General features: G+C 40.2%; 1 protein-coding gene across 2 annotated transcripts in view; it reads right to left on the bottom strand.

Moving 5' to 3' along the window:
- Window positions 1–701: 701 nt before the first annotated feature.
- The window catches only part of POLR3B (RNA polymerase III subunit B), a 74540-nt gene continuing 52268 nt past the window's right edge, over window positions 702–22973 (bottom strand). For both annotated transcript variants that reach the window (XM_008636384.2, XM_017738002.1), the window contains 5 exons: window positions 17153–17256; window positions 16131–16297; window positions 13727–13840; window positions 8458–8631; window positions 702–4331 (listed from right to left, as the gene is read on the bottom strand). In XM_008636384.2, coding sequence (XP_008634606.2) covers window positions 4202–4331; window positions 8458–8631; window positions 13727–13840; window positions 16131–16297; window positions 17153–17256 — 689 coding nt within the window. In that variant the 3' untranslated portion in view covers window positions 702–4201. The remainder of the gene's footprint in view (window positions 4332–8457; window positions 8632–13726; window positions 13841–16130; window positions 16298–17152; window positions 17257–22973) is intronic.

Below are 22973 nucleotides of genomic sequence, written 5' to 3'. Positions count from 1 at the left end.
TCCAGATAATAGCAAAGAGTCACCATCTGGCTGGATTTTACGGTTTGATGAAGTGCTCAGTTTTAAGGCAAGCACGTGTCTGGCACCTGGGGACCGTGGAGCCCTGATCCCAGTTCTGGCACAGTCCTTCTGTGGCCCTGGGCAAGTCACGTCCTCTTCAGAAGAGGGAATTCATCAAGTGTCCCATGGCCCTGCTGAAATGGCAATGGGCTGTAAAACAATCCTCAGCTCCAGCGGGAGGAAAGGCCGGCTGGGGGGCGGGGGGGGCTCCCAGCAGCACTAAGCCAGCTCCCTGCCACACTCCAGAGGTGCTTGTGCTGAGACATGGCTGAGGAAGGCTCCTGTGGGTCACTGTGGGAGAGCTGCAAGCCCTTGTTTCAAGGCTTATGCTCCCTCTCACTAGAGCCATCCTCATTCTCAAGAGCCTTGGGGCAAAGTACAGACACATTTTCAGCCCCTCTCATTTTACAGCTGTGTGACACCAGTCACTGTCAGGCTTTACAGGTGTGGTCTGAGCAGGACTTGCAAATCCATTGTCAGGTGCACAGCACTTTTCATTAGTTTCCCATTTGTTACCACTAACCAATGAAATATTCTTCAGTCTTTATAGGTTTTTAATTATGACAGACTCCCATTTTGCTATAAATAAACCACAGATATTTTTCTATTCACCATTAGAAAACATGGGAAAAGACATAGAGTAAGTTTCATCATCGTAAGTCTATGTTTTTCATTGGTTTTCCTCCCTGTTCAAGCAACAAGTAAGGAGTGAAACGAATTAAAAGCTCTCTTTGCAGCACATTGAAGCTTCTTTGTAAGGAAAACTCTTAACAAGATATGGGCATTACAAACAAAACCAATTGTGCTTAGTGGGAGCCCTTTCCATTACTTTCATCTTAAAATTATTACATCTCAGTACGCCTTTACTTCATAATATATCCTCTTTGAATGCCAAAATTGGCCAGTCTGGTTTAATTTTTCTTTATAGTTTGTTTTTCTCTTTTTTTTTTTTTAAAGGTAAATGTATCCAAACATAGAAAAGTTAAATACCTGTAAGGGGTATATAAATGATTTGAAGTGAAGCTGTTTTTCTGAACTCTAAACTAGTGACCTGTGTTGCTCACAGCTCCAGAACTGGCCAGAAGCCCTGTGCTTTGCTCTCTACCCCATAGCCTTCTGCAGCTCAGCCCTGGCTTCACTCTGTTTCTCACAACCAAACAGTTGGGCTGGACATGTACAGAACTCAATAGGGTACACAGCATTTAACCTTTTGTCTGCAAAGCAAGTGGCAACTTAAACATACTACATGGAGTTCAGTGTCGTTTCCAACAGCAGCACTCACCTCTAGCTCATATCAGAAAATGGATTGTATTTGGCATTTTAGCTGGGATTGATGCTCAAGACCTTCTGGCTGAACAGCATTTCTAGAAAGCTTCTCCTGGACACTATATACAAGGAATAAAGAAGTTGCAATGGAATGAACACCTTATGGTAGTTTTCTAGCCACAGCTCCTTGTACTACAGCCTTCAGATTTTGTCAGGTGTTGTTCAGAATATGGTATCTAATTCGGCAGTTAGACAGTGATGGCAGGGTTGATCTGGGCAAGGCCAGCTCCAGCAGTACAGCCATGAGCTGCCATAAGACCTCTTTGTGAAGGCATTCACAGTATAAAAAGGGGGGAGGCGACGTTGTCTGGGAAGATAATTCAAAGGGCTGCAAGGATGAGGCTCACCAGAGGAAAGTAGTGTGACAGCTCTGGGGTTCTGAGAATGTATTTTACCTCATCAGTCCATGCATTATAATTTTTTCCCGACTGCAGTAAGATTCCTTCCTTGAATTGCAACTTTAACCAACCATATTCCAGGAATCCACAGACATTTGTTCTGCTTCTGCTGCTGGTTTTGTAATGCTTATTCCATTGCCAAGAGATTACTTGCAGGTGTCAATTATGATGGAACATAGGCAGCCTCAGAGAGAGGTGAAAATTAAGTATCAGAGTTTCAACTCAAATCTGCACTCAAATAAGCCTCCAGTGTAGGCACAGGCTTAGATTAGGCAGCAGTGATGTGTAAATGCAACTGATGTAGGTATCACCAGAGTGGCTGATAGTGGGTGATGCTCACTTACTGCCAGACATGTCTAATTTCTATGCTCTACTGGATCCATCATTCTTAAGGCTGCCCCTTTCTTCCTAAACCCCAGCTATTACAGAGGATATCCTTCACCCTCACAAAACCCATTCATCCCCACGCTTTCATCAGCTTGAGGTGAACGAGCTGCAAGGTTCCTCCTCAGGGCTGCACACAGACTTGTTCTCTCAACAGGGTTACTCATGAGCTCATTCCTTTGTTCCTCCTCCATCTCTGCTGTAACTGCTTCAATTTCCACAGGTGTAATTGCACACATTGCTTAGTCTTTCATGTCCTGCAGCTCCAACCACCCAACCTAGGAGACCACTTAGGAGAGGACTAGGGAGCAAGGACCCTTATCCTCAGTGGGTTTGCATGGTGCCCCCCAGCAGCCGCAGCCTTAGAGGCTCACTCCCTCTGCTGGTGCTCCCGAGCCGCAGCTGGGCCATCTCAGGCACCAAAGCAGAGGTTGTTCATTTGGTTGGGGCTTTTGTTAACCTCTTCCTCCAGTATGAAGCAGCACATCACTCTCCTAAAACTCTTTTGTAAATAACCCTGAGCTGTTTTGATCCTGGAAGAGGTACTTCAAGAGGTTTTCCAATCCAGTTGTGCTGTGATGATATCTGTGTTGTCATCAGTCCAATTGCAAGAAAAAGGGGAAAAAAAAAAAGAGAAGAAAAGTAGAACCTATTTCTTCAGGCTTGTTTTTTAAGCCCAAACACAAAAGTACTAGTTTAAGCATTTGGTGGAAGGCTAAAAAGAAACCTACTCAGGCTGATACTCATCTGTGTTCCTTAAGAGCTAAGAAAACAGCAGCAATGTGACTGCATGAGCAGTGTCAGGACCAGCACAATCGTTAGGACCAGCACACAGAGTTCAGCCATATGAGGAGCCAAAGAGCATCTCAGGACTTCTAGATCATAGGCAGTGTTCTGTATCCCCACTGACCCAGAGTGCTGCTTTTCACTGAAGGACAGGTGAAGTCCGCGCATGTTGATGTCCTTTGCTTAAAAAGTTAACTGCATGCTTTAGTTTAGGTTACTAAATGACTCTTAGTTCATCCACTGCTTTAGTTCTAGGCCTTAGACCTCATGAAAAAATCCAGCTGTTCCCTTTCTAAATCCTTTCATGTCATTCAAACCTGCTTCACTGTCAGTGAAGGATTGTGGTTCTTCATGGGTCTGGTTTTGTTTTGTTCTTAAGATGTTTTGGCTACGTCCGTATTTTAAAGAAGTTCTAGAGTCCTCTGACATTACACATCATTACCCAGTGTCTGCAGCCTGTCTTTTCAGGGCTTTGAGCCAGTGTATTATCAGATCTACTACCCTCAGAAGGAATGGAATGGATATCTGTGTGCTGTATCATGCACTTGCTACATATGCAGTCACCTCCCCCCCTGACCTTCATGGAAACTGCGTACATTTAGTTGAGAGCAGATCACCTGTACAAGCACAACACTGCTTGCATACAAATGCACCCACATGTCGAAATCTCACTCAAAATGTCTCATCTCAAGCTCTCGAAAAAGTAGTTTCATTTCTCTAACATTGACACTACTTCAGAAAATTTTAACGCTTTAACAAACTGCTTTAGGAACAGAAAATGGTTTAGACATTATAAGGCCTTACCATCCTTACACAACTATCAACATATTCAGCCAGTATTATTTAAAACTTTTATTACGTTGGTTTGGAAAACATTTTTAACCTCTGTGAATAAGATGTGTATTTAGCTCTGCTTAAGCCCTAGTCCAGCAAAGACCTTTTCAAACGCAAGCATGGGATTGTTTGAAGTGATCCAAGTGCTTTGCTGGACCACGGCCTTATTCCACAATTCCCAGACGTCCTGTTCATGACTAATCAAGGCTTCAGAATTGCTCCTAGTATATTTTACTGACAGACTTTTCCATGTCAGCTTAAAAACAAGGAGGATATGTAAGAAAAATTTCCTACTGTCTTGCACCTCCCTTCACTCAGGTTTTAGTTTATTCCTGTCCACCACAAAAACCTCCCAGTTAGATATGCTGGATTTCAATTTCTTAAGGTACTTTTTTGGGTCTTTTTCATCTTGTTCATTCATTGTACTTAGCTAGTTTTAGCCTAGGTATGATGTTCATGGACTGCAGTTCTTGGAATAAGAGTTTACAGGCATAAGGTATGCGCAGAGAAGACACGTGACAAGATGATTTGCAGTAGTGGCACCTAGGGAAACAAACAAAAACAAAGTTAGAGTTGGCCCATAATTTCTCCTGAAAAAAAACCAATTACCACTAGCTACTGATGTTTTTTTCATCTGCATTTAAACACTGGCCACAGTTCTAGAAGCACCAAATGCCTGAGACACATTTTAGTGCTTAAGTCATAGCTTTAAGCCCTTAAATAATTTGACTGAAGTCAACAGGAGCCTAATGTTAAACCTGCACTTTTCTTGGAGAGCAATCACAATGCTCAAGAGCTAACAGGACTGACTTCTGCTTCTTCAGCACTCACATAAATGTCAACACAAATTCAGCACTGCATAGTGACAGAAAGGAGGTGAACATAGCCAAGTGTTTCTGAAAAAAATGGTTAATGGTCCAATTTTGGTGTTATATGTATGTCACAAAAAGCGTAGTCAGGAAGAAAGAAAGTTTTTAATATGCAATTTCACCCTATAATGTCTCAAATTATTTCACTTTCCAGAATAGAGGCACTTCTCATCTTACATCTTTAAACTTTAGTCAGGATAGAAAGCCAGTAAAACTGCTTTAACACATATTCTTTGTGCTCTTTGCTCTAATGATCTTAAAATTCAGGGGGAAAAGGATTTTTTGTCATCTAGATATAACCTTGACTATATAAAGAATAAATAGGCTAGTCAGCCATCTTTACAGTATTGGGACTCAAATTCAGTGGTGGTAGAAAATGTTTCTTATAAAAATCAGTTTCCAACCTCCCTATTTCTTCATTCTCCTGTCTATCCCATCTTCTGGTTTTGGAGAGTTGAGAAAGACACTCCTCTGGGAACACAAAAACACAGCACTTCCTAATGGTCTAACAAAGCTCTTTTTTGGTTCCTGTGCTTCAAATTTGTATTTCTGGCATAAAGTCTTAACAGTCTGAAGATCCAATTAAGGAAGAATTAGCAAAACTCCTGCAGGCTTCTGTGGTACAGAATGAGGCTGACAGCCAATGCAGGTTTATAACTACTCCCCTAGTCTGTATTTATAAGGATAGGTACATTTTATGGTGGGAGAAATGACCTAAATGGGAGCCATTCTCCAGTGATGGGGAGGAAGCAGCTGCTCTCAATGGGAGCAGCCTTGCAGGCTCTGGAAGCCTGATGAGACACAACCTTTCTGCTATGGGCACATGTCTGGCATCTGATTACAGCTCCTAGGACTGAGGAGGAGAGACTGCTCACTGCACCCAGGCTCAAAGCTACATGCATCATTCTGGGCCTGCTTTGTACTAGATGGGGACCACCCAGAAAGGTGCACAAAACTCTAACAAACAGAGATCACAGAAACAAGTACTTGAAAGATCACGGGGTATTAGAATTGACACTAAACTGGTCAGGAAAAGGCAACTGTGCCATTCAAGGCTGAATCTGGACTAGTAACAAAATTTTTTCTTCATGTGTATTTTAAAATGTACATACTGGAGAGATCAGAATAACTCCTCAACTTATCATCAAAAAAGGACCAAATTCTGCTCATTGCATTCAGTGGAGTTCTGCTCCTGAGCATGTGTACAACAGCAAAGTTGGAAAATTTGCATAAACCCAGTAAATCATAGTAAGTTTCAACTGCATTTTTTACAGGGATAAATTCTGTCACTGCCACAACAGCCCCCTTCCCTGTGAAAATACCAGTTCAGGCCCCAACACTGATCTGCTGTTACTATCTTGCAGAAAAACGTACCCAGGGGCTAGTCCTTGTCTGAGAGGAAGGGCTCATCCTCCACAAGACAAGTGCCCTTAATGCTAGCCACAAACAATGTTTCTAAAAGGTTTCTTGCAGCAATGTCTTATTAATGCCTGAGTCACTGAAAAGGCCCATTTGGAAGTTTCTCTTAATGACTTGGTCTCTACTGTGATGCTCATTACAGGGCCACTTGCTTCAGCTACTGGTAGACACAGTATAAAATTTAGCAGAAACTCTCTTATTGATTACTCTCACACATCAGACAGCTTTTCACAGAATCAGATTGCAAGAATGTCTGACTCTGTCTGAAACAGTAGCTTCTTTCATGATAATTTAAGGAGTTACTAAACTTTGCTATGAACTTCAAAAAAAGAAATATATTAGCAAGACTTTAAAAATAAAACGTAGTATTACTTCTAAAGTTCAAATTGCTAATTTTTTTCAAGGTATTTTTACATCCTGTGGACTCTGAAAATCTTAAAGGACTGCTCTAAGTCAAGGTCTTATTGAAAAAATAATTGAGCCACATCTGCATGTGAGAATTTTTAAACGCAATGCTTTACACAGCTACAAGTGGCTGGTTCCTTGACTTATGGCATGTCCTTCCTTTCACACTACTTCCTACAATTGTTATTTGCATTGCAGTAGTTTTAAGAGACCTGGGTCAGAAAAAAGCCTCACTTCTTACATACACTGAACACACACTCAAGAAAAACAGGACTCTCAAAAAGAGTTACGGCACAAGAGCCAGCAGGACCATGCCCAGCTGAAAATCACCAATCACAACAGGATGCCCAGAGCAAGCCTCATCTCTGCTCTGGATTACACACGTTTACCCACCTCTGTCTGAACCTTTGCTCCACCAGGAGCAGAACTGCTGCTGCTGTGAGCAGACAAACGTGGTGCTTGGTTTCTGGCCAGAAGCCACATGCTTCAGAAGAAAGGTCTGACCAAGAGCAGAAACAGTAGCTGTCACTTTTACACATCTACAAACTGAGAATACACCTTACTTTCCTACTTCATTATATCATGGAAAAATCACTCTTGAGGCACTGAAGTGAATAAAGTCCAATTTCCTGCCTCTCCCAATAGATTGATACTGATATCCAAGATAAGGCATGTTTCCAACTGTGCCCTTTTGAGATTTAGAAATTAATCTTTCTCCTCCTCCTTCCAACTCTCCATCTTTCCCCAACAGAAATATTAGAGTAACTTGTAACTTGAACTTGAACATTTAGTTTTTCTTCCCTTAGTGATGGGATTTCAGGTCACCTGTTTTTGCAAAGCTTGCGAGAACATTGTATCTCAAATTCCTATTGGTCTCACGTGTCTGTTTTCTGCTTGGTTAGAACAAAACCAGGTTAAAGCAGAACACTTCCCTTACCTCCAAGACTATAAAAAGAAGCTTGTCTATCTTCTAATAATAGTGGTGTATTTTCAGCATGCTACAGGGCAACTTTAAATCTAACATCTCAAAATTGCTGAAGAGAAAAGATGGTTAAAGCAAAACCCAGTGTGCTACCTGTGGTGAGCTCCACACAGCTTTGACATCCAGTTTTACGCTTCCCCTACATGAAAAACCAGTTTGTTTGCAGGAGACCAACTCAGTACTGGGTTAGGTGTCAGAGTAAGACAGCAAGACCATTAGCCAGCCTAGAGAGAGGTTTCCTAGGGACAAGGCATTTAGGCAGAAGCCAGCTGAATTTCCAAACAGACAGCTGCTTCTCTCTCAGGCTCCAACATGGGATCAGTGCATTTGTCTGATGCTTTGAGGAGGAACTCCTTGTTTCACAAGACGACAAAGCAAAAGGCATTTGGGAGGGGCACAGCTAAAGAAAGCCAAATGCATGGGATTATGAGCTCCATAGCTAGAGAACAGGAAAGCAGGGAATGTTGCTTTCTTCTCCTATTCTTCTGTGCCCACTCTCACTCTTCAGCCCTGGGAGGTTCAACATGGGATTGTACCAGATGTGTGACTAGCCCAGCCAGTAACCTCATTTCTGATGGCAGAAGCATCAGGTATGTTGACACTGCTGTTTTCCCCTTTTCAAAAAATAGATGTTATATGCGATTGGGTGTTTGATAATCCTTTGCACGGGTGGGATGGAAAGTCAGCAGTGGGATGGAAGGACAGCAGACAGACTGAAGGGAACAGCCTGGCTGTGGAAGAGAATACCTGTGCCCCCACAACAGGAGATATCCCTGGCCCATTGACTACACACTCAATTCAGTCCTAACTTCAACCAGACCACAATAAAGAATCATTCCCTGTCACCAATTTTCCAAATACCCATTTTGAACATTGACACTGCTTTTAAATGAAATGCATGGGACTGTTAATTGGTGCCTGTGAGCACTTGAAAACTGAGAAGTACTGCAACCAAGGGCAAGGTTCCATTACACAGAGGGGCTTGAAAACTTACCAGCCAGAGTAACCCAGCAAGCCACACTGTCCACAAACATCCACTTCGAAGGCATCACTTGAAATCATCAGTCTCTCCAATAAAAGCATGCTGGCTCCATAACCTATCAAACAATCCCGTTCCATCTCTCCAAGACGTAAACCACCATCGCGGGATCGACCTTCAGTGGGTTGCCTTTGAAATAAGTATTTGAGAAAATGCAGTAAGTATCCAAAAACATACATTCTGTGACTCTAGCCTGCCTTCAAACTGCAGGAACAGCACAGCATCAATGGACTTTACCAACCAGAACTGCTGATCTCACAAACATGTTGCTCCTGTACCTGCAATATGATGCGGTTCTGTAAGTGGCAACTGCAGCATCAGGCCACAGATCTTTACCTCACAAAATGTAGCTGAATAAGCGAAAACAAAAAGATTTCTAAGATTATCCAAGACAATCTGGACACAGATTTGGCACTCCTTCTTGATGAGACATTATCATTTGTAGCTAACAAAATGAAACAATTTTCAGCAGCTAATGAATCAATCATCAACCTAATGTTTCAGCTGAACTACAGCTAAGGCTAATTTCTAAAATAAAGATGGTTTTGATATGTGAGAGAATATCAAAATAAATCAGCAAACAAACAGTACACATATTGCTAACTCGTGACTGAAACACTATTTTTTTTTTAAAGTGACATCTATCTAGTTTATTTTTTTCATGTATGATGATTAATAGACTAATTTTTGTGTTCTGTAGGTTCCTCTACACAAGTCAAACTCTTATTTACTGTCCGAGGGGACTCACTGTCCTTATGGTGCTAGAGGAAAATTTTAATAAAGCAATCAAGTATACACTAAAGATTTTGAGGTAAAAAGTATCATATATTATCTAACATTAAGACTGCTTAAGTCAATTTTTTTGTTGGACACAGTCAAAATTTCTATCCTCTTGTTTGTCATACTGCAAGTTCATAGGATCAGTTCTACTCTCATGTACCAGCACAGTGATGTAGTACTTAGGTTGCAAATATTAGAGCAAACTATGAGGCAAAACCAGTCCTGAACTCCTGCAGCACAAATATACTGCATGCATTTTAATAAATATTTCCGTCTCAGTATATTCCCTGAAACATGACAGCAAAGAGAAGGAATTTAAAAGATGTTACTGAGCTTCACTGCTCCCTGAAACCTCATGTTTATGTGCTGTTTCTGACACCTGTAGCAGTGTAATACACCTAAAATATTCAATGACAGATCTGGCCCAATAGTTTTGGAGTATATTTTGTTTCTATTATTTCAAACAACAGAATTTGTTAAGCTTACTAAAGATATTAATAATAAGGTTTTGCCAACTTCCTGAAACTCAGAGAAAAGAATTTATAAAAGCCTTCAACATCTAATAATCTTTTGTAACATGTAAAAAGTAAGCCTAATTACCAGACCAAAATATCTTCTAAAGATGCAAGTTGTATTTGTTTTTAGGGGGAAGTAGTTTCTCTTACTCTGACCACACTGGAACCTTAAAACTAATCTGCTTCTAATTCAAATTGTCCTTTTCATTCATATAACCCTCTGTTTTTCCCACTGTGGGGAGAATGGATAGAAGTTGTTTACATCCTGATTAAACTCCTCAGGGCCCCCTCCCCAGATGATGGCACCATCACTGTTCAGATGCTGCTTTAAAGGACTAACCCTGGGGTGAATGCAGTTTCTCTTCTGAAGTGCCAAGAGGCAGATTTTAGAAGAAGTTTGGACCTCTAATGAATCAGGCATTTGCTACAGTGCTAGAAGTGCCCAAGTTATTTTTATGAACTGACTTTTATAATACTATTTAATGCACAAGTCTGCTTTCAGAAGTTTCACCAGGTGCTGTTCTACAGGACAAAATGACAAAATAGCTTTATAAATGTGAGCCCAAATAAAGTCTCAACTCAATTATGGGAGGATAAAATCTCTGGAAAAGTTATGGGGTCTCAACTCCATGGGTAGATATGCCACGGGTCTTCCAACAGATACAGGGTGAAGATTTTTAAGGAAGATGAAATTCCATTAAAAAAAATACAAAAAGCTCCCCAAACAACAACAACAAAAACCCACAACCAAAACAAAACCAAATTTAACCTTTAGCTGTTAAGTTTCACTCCCACTGTCAGCATGATCTCATTGAAAGAAAACAAAACAAAATCCTGCCTACCTAAAAAGTAGTTTTCTAAAGTACCAAAAATTTCAATATTGAGATTGAGCCTTTGAAATGAGTCTATCTTCTGCTTCCTAAGATTATCAGATTCTTCTTCCAGCTCACATGAGTTTTAAAATTCCTCATACAAAAAGTTGTTTAAAATGTTAAAACAGTACTCATAAAGCATTTGTCCTTCCCCTTTCCCTCTATACACATGTACACTGCAGCTGTTGCCCTGGGCAACTAACTTCTTTCTTTACTCTAAATACAACATCAGAAAACAAAGCAGACTCCTGAAAATAAAGATTGGAAGTATCATTAAAAAGAGATATTTTTAATGTTAAGGAAAAATGTAAACTCTTAAAATGCTAAATAAAATGCAGTGACTCTTTAAATAAAAAAATTAAGTGATCATTCTATTTAACTGTTGCCTTTAGAAAAAAAATCATAAACAATTAACTTCAGTGTTTTTAAGCACATTAAGAATTTATTTGCACTAATTCTGCATTTTCTGCAAGAACAGTGGGTTCAGCTGAATGGTCTTATTCCTTGTTTCACTGGCCAGTGGGGGAAATAAGACCCCCATGGTCTCGGCAGATCTCCCTTGTGCCTGCCAGGGACAACTAGTGGCTAGCTTGAAATGGAGTTGTTTGCTGAAACACTGATCTCCAAGAAGTGGAACATTACCTAAAAAACACTGCCTGAAGGAGGAGGGCATCCTGTGCTTGCAGAGCCCCAGAGCACAGAGAGGAGCCCTGACCGGCGCTTGTCCCATTGCTCCCCTGCAGCACAACAGGACCTGGCACATCTGACATGTCCAAAAGACACACAGGTGGCAGCTCTGACAGTGTCCATCAAAACAGCTACACACACAGAAAGCTGATACTGCTCTCTTGTAAGAAGCATTAACAGCAGCTTATCTATTAAAAAGATTTAGCAGGACTGTGTATCTGGGCAACACCACCACTGTTATACATTAATTGTCAACTCCCACAGCATTGAAATTGAGGATTGCATTTCAAGTACCAGTCCAGAGGGCAACATCCTGGTGCGTTTTGACCGTGTTAACAAAGAGTTCTGCTTTGCAATTCTGCAAAGTCTTGTTTTAATCAGAACAACAGTTAGAATCAGTGATGATCAAGAAGCTCCAGTATTCTGCCTTATTCCAGATGGAAATACAGCTTTGCTCTGTCACTTAAGGTACATTTGATATATAATAAAATGCATTTCAAGGCAATGACAGCCAAATTCCACATTGGAAGCTGTTACATGATTACTTGTAAAATCAAAAAAGAATGTTAGATGGAATCTACTCTCCAGGAAGTGCAAAGGATGATAAAACAATAGCGAATATGAAAGCTGGCAATGCAGACTCTCGCAGCAGAGGCAATGGCAATAACAAATGTTTAATTATTTGAGGAGAAAAAAGAAAATTCCTGAAAGACTAGTCAAGAGGCAGCATAAATTGAACATCCACTAGCTTTCCTGAAAGTCAAATAAGGAGGCCTAGTTACATAGTGTGATGCCAGTGACTGAACAAAGAGTTTGCAGAAAGTAAGGGGTGGGGGAAATCACACAACCTTCATCTTTACATATAAACATTACATTGACTTGGTATTTAAGTTTCATTTAAATTCAGTATCTCTAAACAGCTGAGAAGTTGGGGAGGCAATACAAAGGCAGATCAAGGGATTTGGGTAAGCCAGGAGTTCCAGTAAATCCTGTGTACTGTAAGCTAAGACAGGGAGTTTTCATTTTCATGTGAAGGACCAATATAATGCTTAACACACTGAAGAACAGAAAATGGGGCAGACAGCCTCTTATTTGGGAATATAATTTATGTTCATCTAAGCAAGCAGCTGTGGTTGTGCTACACCTGCTTTTCTCAATGTGGTTGATGAAAAAGTTCAGATAAGAATTACACAACCTTTTCATGATTTCTTTCCCAGTTCAACCACTGGTATTTACTTCCATGGAAAGCATGAGTTTGTCCTATAGACAGTGTGAGGTTGGAAAGCAAAGGCATGGGAAATATGCAATGAAAAGCCAAAGAGGAAGATACCTCTGTATCAGGTACAGCAGAGACCTGCCCCTCCACTCTCTAATAGCACATCAACAGATAGAAGCTGCACTTATTAAGAGCTGTTGTGCAGCCAGGCAAAGGAAAAGAAGTGGATCCTCACATGGCAAGAGGCATAAAAATAAACTGAGAATTAAAGAATATGAATCACATTTGTTATAGGGAAGAGTAAGGGTGGGATAGACATGACTGTGCTTGCATCTTAAAAACAGTACAAAGATTTCTAAGGTCAGAATCAGTAGAAATTTTGACTGGTCACAAAGAAGAGTACCACCATGCAGGAGGTGAGGTATAAGGGTGTACATAATAGCCCAGAAAGACTGACAAAGGACATTTGGAATAATTTTTGCTAGAATATTCAAGATTAGCTGGAATTTAATTTTCTGTCATGTTTTAGTAAATAATCCGATTGTGACAGAGAGAGGTGAACTAAATGACCACTTAGAAGCATCCCCAAAGCAAAGCCTGTGGCACTAAACTCTTTCTTGTGAGCAAGGAATATCAGAAACTTAGAACGTAAGTGCAAGCAGACATAGACCTTGGCTTTAAGGAGAAAAAGTAAGTAGCACCAGTAAAAACAGGAGGCTTCAATTTCCCCAAAGGGTTTATCAAAAGTATGTTGAAATAGTAGACCATACTTAAAAATTTCTCCTTCTACTCATAAGTGATTTTGTAAAAGCACAAATGTTAAAATACTGCCTAAAATACCTATGATATGAGCAATTTGACAGGAAGGGCCCACAGTGTGTACTGTGAACCAGCAGATGGTGTTTTTACCAGCTGCTAGCAGAAGCTTGAGAAGCAAACTCAAGTTTTGGATCACATAGAGCACACCTGGGCCTTTAGAACAACCTCCTGCCACAGTCTACTGGGAGAATTTTTTGTCTGCAACAGTGTAATAACAGTTCTTAGCATTTTGTGCCAAGTATCACAAGGTAAACAAACTTTGTTCTATAGCCATCAATCAGCTGGGAGTACTTCTGGATGTACACAAGAATTTTGTGCTTAGCCTATAACAATACCTGGTGAGCACTGCTCTGGGTCCTCGAGCTCTTGCATGCATTTTATCCAACACCATGTGCTTCAGTTTCTGGTAATACACAGGACCAAAATAAATATATGCTTCCAAAGGTTCTCTGAAAGAATAAAAACCAAACAAAACCAATATCCACAGTTAGCACACATTTACCTGAAGAGAGGCAAGAGTGTCATGTACAGGAGAAATGTGAAACAATTTGGAAATCATGAGTCCTAGAAAAATGTGTTTGGACCTTCTGGGCAATCATTCTGAAGCCCCTTCCAGGGAAATCTTCTGAACACAGGGGCAGTACAGTGCCAGCACCACATGCTGCTGTCTCCACTGCAGCAAGGAACACGCTCCTGAACTCTGGTCTTACGTTGTGCAGACATGCTGCTACAGCTGCAGGTACCTGTTTCAGCTGTCCCATGGTCCCTCCTCTGTCTGTATCCATACAGGAGTGTTTCAACAGTGTCATCAGTAGCCAGGAAGGACTGTAAATGTGTCAGACCCTGAAGAGTGACTTAGGCTATTTCTGTTTACATTCCTTCACAAAGGGAAGCATATATGTAAACAAATACATCCAGCATAAATGCTCAAACCATTCTTTTTGTAGGAGCACTTTAAGAAATTCGCATTTGCAGGAATCACTTAGCACTGGCACACTATGAGCCTGACAGTGTTCTCGTCCACTAATTCTCCCTGCACAGCACTCTGAGGCACAGCCCAAAACCCAGATGGGTGAAAGCCCTCCTTGAGTGGCTGTGCATCAGCACAGCTGCCCCGGCAGCACTGCTCAGCAGCTGCATCCAGGGGACAAAGATCGCTGCCCTGGCTGGCACTGGGGGCTCAGATGAGCTGGGTTAAGGGCTCTTGAGAACTGTATTTAGGCACTTTCATCAGCTTGAGAACATCTGTAAGCAATACAGAGGGTGTTACTCCATTCTGTGAGCTGGAGTAATGGCTAAAGATTTCTGTGTTTAAAACACCCCCAACTGTAAGAAGAGTGTAAGTGCCTAAAGATCAGAAAGCAACAGTGAAAAGCACTCAGTCATTTCCCAGCTACCACCTTCAGCACTAAGAATGTCCAAATTTAACGCAGACAGACAGACAGACTCAGCATGGCCACTGATTTGTTAGAGAAAAAAAAAAAAGGTATGTGCAATGTAAAAACAAGCAGGAGACAACAGTATTGCACTTCCCTTTCAGAGTCATTACTGACATTATGCAGTGTTATTCCAAAAGTTGACTATTGAAGAAAATAATAAAACTTCATTAAACATTTGAAATCTGCAAACTTTCACATTGTTATGAAATCTGCCTTCAAATTTCATAACAAACGGATTAAGCCTGTGTAATTTGCTTGGAAAAAAGTATCAGTGTCCTTAAGCAAAGTCTCTAAATAGGGCACTACAAAGTTGAAGTTTGGGGATGGGGGATTTTTAGAGCTAGATGATTTTATTCTCCCTAGGGATCATGATTAGTCAGATTTTTTAAAAGCTATCATGATATACCAACAGGAAGTGTTTCGAGCACCAGGATATATATGTTGACATACAATTTATGGAATATGGAGTGAATAAGGAAAATAAAATCGTATCTCCGAAACAAAAAGAGAAGCAACATATGGAATAAATTGGTAGGAAAGGCAATTAAAATAAAAAGTATATAAAAAAAACTTGCAAAAGAGATCTAAACTTGCTCCTTGAGAAGAAGGGGACTGGACGGATAATAAAAATAGCAGGAAGGTAGGATTAAGATACATTTTGGAAGGGCAGGCATGTGAAGCCATATGGCCTTTTCCTGTTCCTAAACTATCTTAAGTTCTTTGAACTCTGTGTCTCAGAAGCCAGTCTGATAAACACAGCAGGAAGTTTGCAGATTAGAGTATTATGCCAGACTGAAACATTGTGTAATCGAAAGAAAAAAAAAAGAAAAAAGGAAAAAAAGAGCACACAAAGAATATTGCCAAGGAACAGACGCTTGCCTCCAAATCCATATTTACAGTACTATTAAAGTCAACATGAACATGCTTATCTGATTCCAAGCATATGTAAGACTTTCTGCCGACAGAAACCTGAAATTTCTTACTATCTCTCAGAAAGAAAGCCTTGATTTTAGCTTTTTTGCCAGGCAGTAAAACTCGGGAAATTTTCATATGTACCACAACGGCCATTCCCATTACAGCCACACGTACACTAGCAATTTTTAAAATGTGGAACCATAAAATGCTTCTAAGAAAAAGAAAAATGCACAGTACTCTTCAGCCCCTTTTCTCAGTCTCACAGAGCAGTTTGCAAACAAGAGAAAGTTCCCGAGCTCTGAGACATGAGAAGATTCTTCAGATGTGTCTCAACAGGATTTCCCCACTCTCCTGAAACACCTTAATCTAAACAGCAGATTCTTACCCAGTGATCCCAGATGTTACATAGTCCTTCCCTAGGTAGTTATAACCATGGCGAATAAGATCTTCACACACATCCTTAACTTTACTGCCACCAAAAGCTGTTCCATAGTGAAATCTACCATCAAGCACCCCAGCCTTTCCAGCTAGGAGTTCAATCAACTTTCCTACCTGTGAAAGAAAAGCAGAGTTAACAGCCTGGTCATTAGGACAGGCACATTGCTGGATTGGGCAAAGCACAAGTTAGTCAGGCAAAGTGACCCAGATGGCAGCCTGGGCTATTGCATGCAACAGGAGGAGTGGAAGAAGCCCAAGAACCAGGAGTGTAAAGGGGGAAAACTGGACTCATCACACGGTCTGGGAACATCTTTAAGGTCCCAAGTCAGGCAGTTTCACTTCTTCCAGTTATCTGAAAAATGGGCAGGATCCAGAGTGGCCATCTGCTGTAGGAAACAGCCTTGGAGAGTGACTCGCTGCAGTGCAGCAGGGGGAACAGAAGGGAAGATGCTAACAAAGGAAGAAAGGTCAGAGGCTGTATAAAGGAAGCACTGAGGTCCCACACAAAGGCCAGGTATTCAGTGCGACCCTGAAGCACAGGTGCAAAACTTGCCTCAGTTTCAGGGAGGCATGTATAATTTAAGAAGTTTTATAGGTCTGGACCTATAACTGAAGCTCCTCTACAGACTTCACCTCACAGTCTGCCCCAGCCAAACTAGTGGGCACAGGCAATAGGGAAGGAAGAGGAAGAGCAAGAAATTTACAAACAGAAGGGGTGTAAGCGAAGTATTCAGTTGCATTCCTCTTAGCTTGACACAGAACAAAATGAGAACGATGCACAAAGAGCCTGCAACCCTACTCCTTTTACAGTAGGATGTTTCAAAACAGTGAAACAGAGGGCTGACTCCTCATAGCAGAACAAGTGTCATGGCATGATGACTGGAGAATATTCTCAGTGAAATCATGCTTCAAGCTTTTTTGTCTCTAGTGGCTGATCCCCTTCTCTTTCCTTCGAGCAGCACCACTCACCGTCATACGCGATGGGAAGCCATGAGGGTTCATTATGATATCTGGGCAGATCCCTGTATCACAGAATGGCATGTCCTCCTGAGGAACAATCAGTCCACACACCCCTGCAGAAGAGAAAACATTTCAATTCACAAAACAGCAAACCACCAGCAGGGCTGACGCTCATCACCAGATTTTCTTCAGTGTTTTCCTCCTCCTCTCTTTCTCATGGATCACTTTTTACCCGGATTCATTATCATGACCAGTACTTCCAAACTGCAGAGTAGAAGAGAGCCCTTGTGACAGGACTGACAAAATAAGCATACCCTTACATAATGCTCCCAGTGATTTGTGAGTGAGCAAATTAGGGAAGAAAGCTTTGGATCCTATTTCCAGAAGCAACTAGAAACTTCTATCCAGTCAAACTGGAATATCTCAAGGGGGACCTAGTTTTTAAAGCTGATGCTATAATTTCCTGAAAGAAAAAAATTAAGAAATTTGGCCTCTTAGGTTATGTCTTTGACCATACAAAATTATTATTGATTTGAAATTTATTTATCATATGTATCCCTGCTAAATACTGTCAATAAAAACACATCAAATGGGATGTTGACAGGGACTGAGAAGAGGTAAGTAGCGGAAAATGAATAAAAAAACAACAAAGATTTTTTTCTGGTAACATCTGTTTGCTGAGCAAAGACTGTTATCGATGAATTACAAAGTACAATCCACTCCACAGACTGATTTTACTTTGTCAGTCCATGAACACAAACTGTCCCTTTAAAAGTTTTGGAGGCTTTTTTCAGTCTCTATCAGTATTGGATATAAAAAAAGAAAACCCTCCAAACTCTAAAACTGTTGCAGAAAGAATAAACAGGAACACGAAAACTCATTTAAAATGGTCTATCATGCATCTCAAAACTTTCCTTCCAACCCTTACAACTTTCTATAGTGGATTCTGCAGATCAACATACTGCAGCCATAAATGATCAAGAGATCTAACATTCAAATTCAGGTGCTAAAATGCAGCTGCTTAAGCCCATACTCCTTTGAACCAAAGCTACTGTTTCAGCTGGACAATTTCTTCCAGAAGCCCTTAGAGCTGAAAAAGTCTGCAAGCTATTTGAGATCAGCCTGCCGCAACTGTGCCAGAGCACGCTTTGGGAACAGTCTTGGAGTGGAGGGGGCTCCTGGAAGACTGAGGGTACTGGTTACATCCCTAAAAAGGCATCCCCTGACCAGCCAGTTCACAGGGGGATATTGGCGTCTGCTCAGGAGGGAGCTCCTCTTCCACTGTCCAAGCAAGACAGGGATAGGTGTATGGGACAGTAGTTAATAGAATGAGAATGGTAAGTATGGGGGAAGGGAGCAGAAAAAAAAACGTCTGGGGCAAGGGTGTGTGTGCTGTTGTATTTAGTTTTTAAACCTATTGAAACTAATTTTCATTGTTCTACTGTGATAAATCAATAACATCCTTCCAGCCCTCCCTGCCAAGCAGCAATCATTTGCTGAAAATAAAAAAAAACCAACTCAAACCAACCCACTACCTCTTCTTTGCACAGCTTTTTTTGTGCTAAAATTTTATACATAAATACTCTCTTATATGTGTATTATTGTGCATGCATTCTGCCTTATTTGCATTTACTTCTAAGAAAGCATTATGTTGCATCTGGACTTCACGGCACCTGTAAGCCAAAAATTAAATCTTAGCTAACTTAAAATTACTTTAGGCTCTGAAAACCTTTTATATGCCAAGCTGGTTCCCATAGCAGACAGCCACTGTGTTGTTTGTTTTGTGTGAAAGTGAATGATAAAAGATCCATGAAATCGACACAGAAAGGCAGAACACCAGAAAGAACTGAGGGCTCTCCATCATAGCGGCTTCTACCCTCCGCTGACTTGTGTAACAATAGGACCTACACACCCAACTGCAGATCTAACACAGCTGTGCATTTCATTAGATGAAGAGCACTAGTGACACAAGTAAATAATTAACTTATTCTGGTCCGCTGACTGTGGTTATGAGACCAGTCATAGCTGACAGATTTTAATACAAGTTAACACAAAGACAGCATAATGAGCTTAGAAGTTAAAAACAAAATATTTAGACAGAATCCAGCAATGTGAAGCTCACTAGGGCATTTATAAAGTTTCTATTTTACAGAGAGGGGAAAAAAAAAGGGAAAAAAGAAAAAAAGGGAAAGCTATAAAGCCTCAGTTCTAAGCTTCTGCATTTTACAAAGTTGCTGAGCCTGTAGCAGATCTATAGCATGTCTGTGTGTATTTAGAGGACAGAGAGAAACTTCTTCATAGCCTATGTTTTAAGAAAGTTCATTCAACTGTTAAAAAAGCTGAAAGACACCTTTCCTATATACAGTGCTACTTCTGAAAGCAAGTAACTGCAGTTTATTTCAAAATGTTATTTTGCAATCGCCTACTTTCAGAAGCTCTTTAGGAGATCAATGCTTGCAGGTCTACACTTTAAGCTCCTGAATTTGCTACTCTTTTTTATGCAGTAGAGCAGTACCAGGCAAGCAAACAGCTGCAAAAAAGCGATCAAATGAATTAATCCATGTAAGTGGAATTATCACTTGCAACTGGCTAATACAACAGTAAAGGAGTGGAGGCTGGATTTAAAACAGCCCCAAGTTCCAAGCCCTCCTCAAGTATGAACTGCATTTCACAACTGAGCTGCTCAACTACTCCCCATACAATATTCATAAATAAGGCACACTCAAACTAGGAGGCTGTTTTGCTCTGTGGCTCTTACTAGAGGTTAGTATTTCTTAATTGTTACTGATTTAGACATCACATGAAAATTGATCCCCAGCATTCATAAGAGGACATACAAAATAATTTGGTTTCATTCATTTCCCTCCCTGTCGCAATTTTTATATGCTGCATCTGAAATGAAGCAATACAACTTGAGACTAAATTCTATACTGCAGTGGGCCTGAATGGCTCTCACCTATACATTCTGATGTCTCATCTGGGACCAGAATCAAGTATTAACAACCAGAAAAGGCTGCAGCCAAAACAAAAAACAAAATGTGTTTTTTAATGTGGATTAACAAGAGGGTTATGTGCTTGAGCAAGAAAGCATCTAGCAACTTGCTACATCTCATTTCGTTTCAATTGAACAACAAATTAAATTTAAGAAAAAAACCTTTTGTGTATAAATTTTGTAATGTCACCTTAGAGGGAAAATCAGTGAAAATGCTAAGAAATTCTTTTATGATATCAAAAAGAAGGAAAAAAAAAGTGGATTAATAAGCATGGCAGCTTAATGCAAGGGCAACAGTTTAAATTAGAATAACCTTAAATCAGACATCCACAGTGGTTTAACATGCAAGTATAAAACAGCCACAGGCAGTGTTTTTCAATGCTATTGTATGGCAGCCAATAAATGACAGCCCCCTGACTACGCTTGATGGCCCCCAGCCCCACACACGCTATCAGCATCAATGCTGACAGCATCTCAAACCCATGTACCTCCACAAGGCACTGACAGCATAAAGAGCCCCTCGCCCCTGTACTTTTGTCTGAGTTTCTTTGCCTAATCAGGAGAAACTCAGGTTTCCAGAGCTGGTACCTTTCGTGTGGCTGCTTTAACAGTTTGCTGACAAACACGAGCGCAGCCAGACTTGTAAAACCTCGGTTCGGCGCAGAGGGGGAAGGGGGGCGGCTGGGAGGGGGCAGGGACAGAACACAACAGTATGGGAAAGTTTTTCACCAGGCCACGATAAGGTGCCTTCTATACACACACACGCCAAATGAAAAAAAAAATCATCAAATAAGTCAAAACAACCTAATATAGAAAACTAATTACTACCAGCAGGAGGGACATTAGAAGCAAAGGAGACGATGTGAATAGAAGCAGCAGCAATACCAGTTTCTATCAGCAAGATAAAAAGAAGCGCATTACTAAACGTGCTTGTTTACTTATTCTAATGATACGGTAGTAAAAGAGCTAAAACTGACTTGAAAGGCATCTATTTTAGCTTTGCCAGTTTGCCAGAATTTGGAAATACTCTTGAGAAATAAGACTACGTCACATAATTAAGCAAAGTTGTAGCTGTAACACAGCAGTGTATGTTACGGACAAGTGACAGATTTGCAAAAATTAGTAAGGCTGAACAAAAAATGTACAGCTGCTTCAAAACTCTCTAATTACATACTGTGTTGGCTAACTAAGCATAAAAGAAGTCTTGAAGAAAAAAAAGTGCTGCATCACATAAGCTTTGTTCAGTATTGAATCATTCACTGATCTATCATATCACTTGCTACATCCCGTTTGACATAAGAGGTAAAGAACAGAATTAAAATTAACAGATAAATAATGCATAAGTAAACTTGATTAGTTTTCTTATTAAAAACATCACTCTAAATGAGAGGAGGTGCTAGAAGACAATACAGTTTGTACACTGCTTTCCCATGAGCTGCTGAATGGTCTGATGTGATAAATTTGCATAGTCTGAAGCACACAAAGAGCTGATTAATTGAAACCCTTACAATGCTTCTGGAAGCAGCTATTGTAAAACAATAACCATAGGAACTTTACAAAATACACATGGCTGAATGAGTCAAGAGCTTAATAAAATGTGTTTTCAGGATACACTATTTGGAAACAGAATTAGAGATTTTTATTCTGTGCCATAAAATGCTAAATCACCCTAATTTCAGAGGTTCAGTTGAGGATTTACTGAAAAGGTCAGAAGGTTACCTGTTTGCTGCTTGAGATAAAAAATGCAGTTATTTTCTTCTTAAGACAGCAAGCTAAGCAGCAGTTTTGTTAAAAATAAATAGAAAAAACAGTATGGGAAGTTTTAATGGCATTCTGACATTTTCTCAAATTCAACTTCTGAAGATAAAAATATGGCAAGAAATCCCTACCTTCAGTGATGCCTATTAAGAGCAAATTCCTTTTAATGCCACTTCAACCATTTAATTGCTATAAAACCACTGATGCTCTATTAGAGATAAAGTACTAAGTCTGACTTATAACATGGGGGGAAATGACACAAGTAGCCATTTAGAACTAACATTTCATTTTAAATGTTCTGCTTCTCCGTACTGTACAAGTGCCCACTAAAAGGAAAAAGATAAATTCATCTCCACTATGAAATTAGGCAAGCAGATGGCAGATGATCAAGCTAGTAAAAATTTCAGAAAGTAAGCAAGGTCAGACTTGCTTTGGTAGACAAGTGGTATTGTCATGAAGTTTATGTAGTTGATAATGCTGTGAATGGATTTTGTTTTGACACTAAAGAACACGGTTCATTTAGGAAAACAAAGACCACCTTTCATGAATTTAAACTTGCTTCCTTGTCTTTAGAGTTGTTTAAGTGCAGATACTTCAGAAAGGTTTAATCCTTTATCTTAGATCTTCAGCTATTAAAAAGCTTCTGTTTGCCAGTTCAAACAATCTCTTGCTTAAATACAGTTTTTCCACTCCTCAGGAATACTGTTCAGTATTGCTGCTTAGTTCTGTGATCTACAGGACCTTTGTTGGAGGTGTTAATCCTTTTTCACATGAGAGACTGAGAAATGTTCTTTCAGAGAAGTGTTATATTGCTTTTTTTCACATCAAAGGAGCCCAACTTTTTCCTCATTGTGACTTGTAGCAAAGCAAGAGGAAATCTGGAAATATAATAATTTACTTTGTATGGAACTCAGATGAAGCTTCTTTAGCTTAACAATCCTTTTGCCTTCTGTGCTTTGAAAAGTGACTTTGCTTGAGGAATACAAGATTAAAACAACAAAATAATTAACCAAAAAAGTTTCTTTATCCTTCTGGAAAATATATGATGCAACACAGTGAAAACAAAGTCCTGCAGTTCAG

This window comes from Corvus brachyrhynchos, unplaced genomic scaffold, assembly GCF_000691975.1.
Source record: "Corvus brachyrhynchos isolate BGI_N302 unplaced genomic scaffold, ASM69197v1 scaffold56, whole genome shotgun sequence".
NCBI lineage: Eukaryota > Metazoa > Chordata > Aves > Passeriformes > Corvidae > Corvus > Corvus brachyrhynchos.
This window is presented reverse-complemented; position numbering and strand designations above follow the sequence as displayed.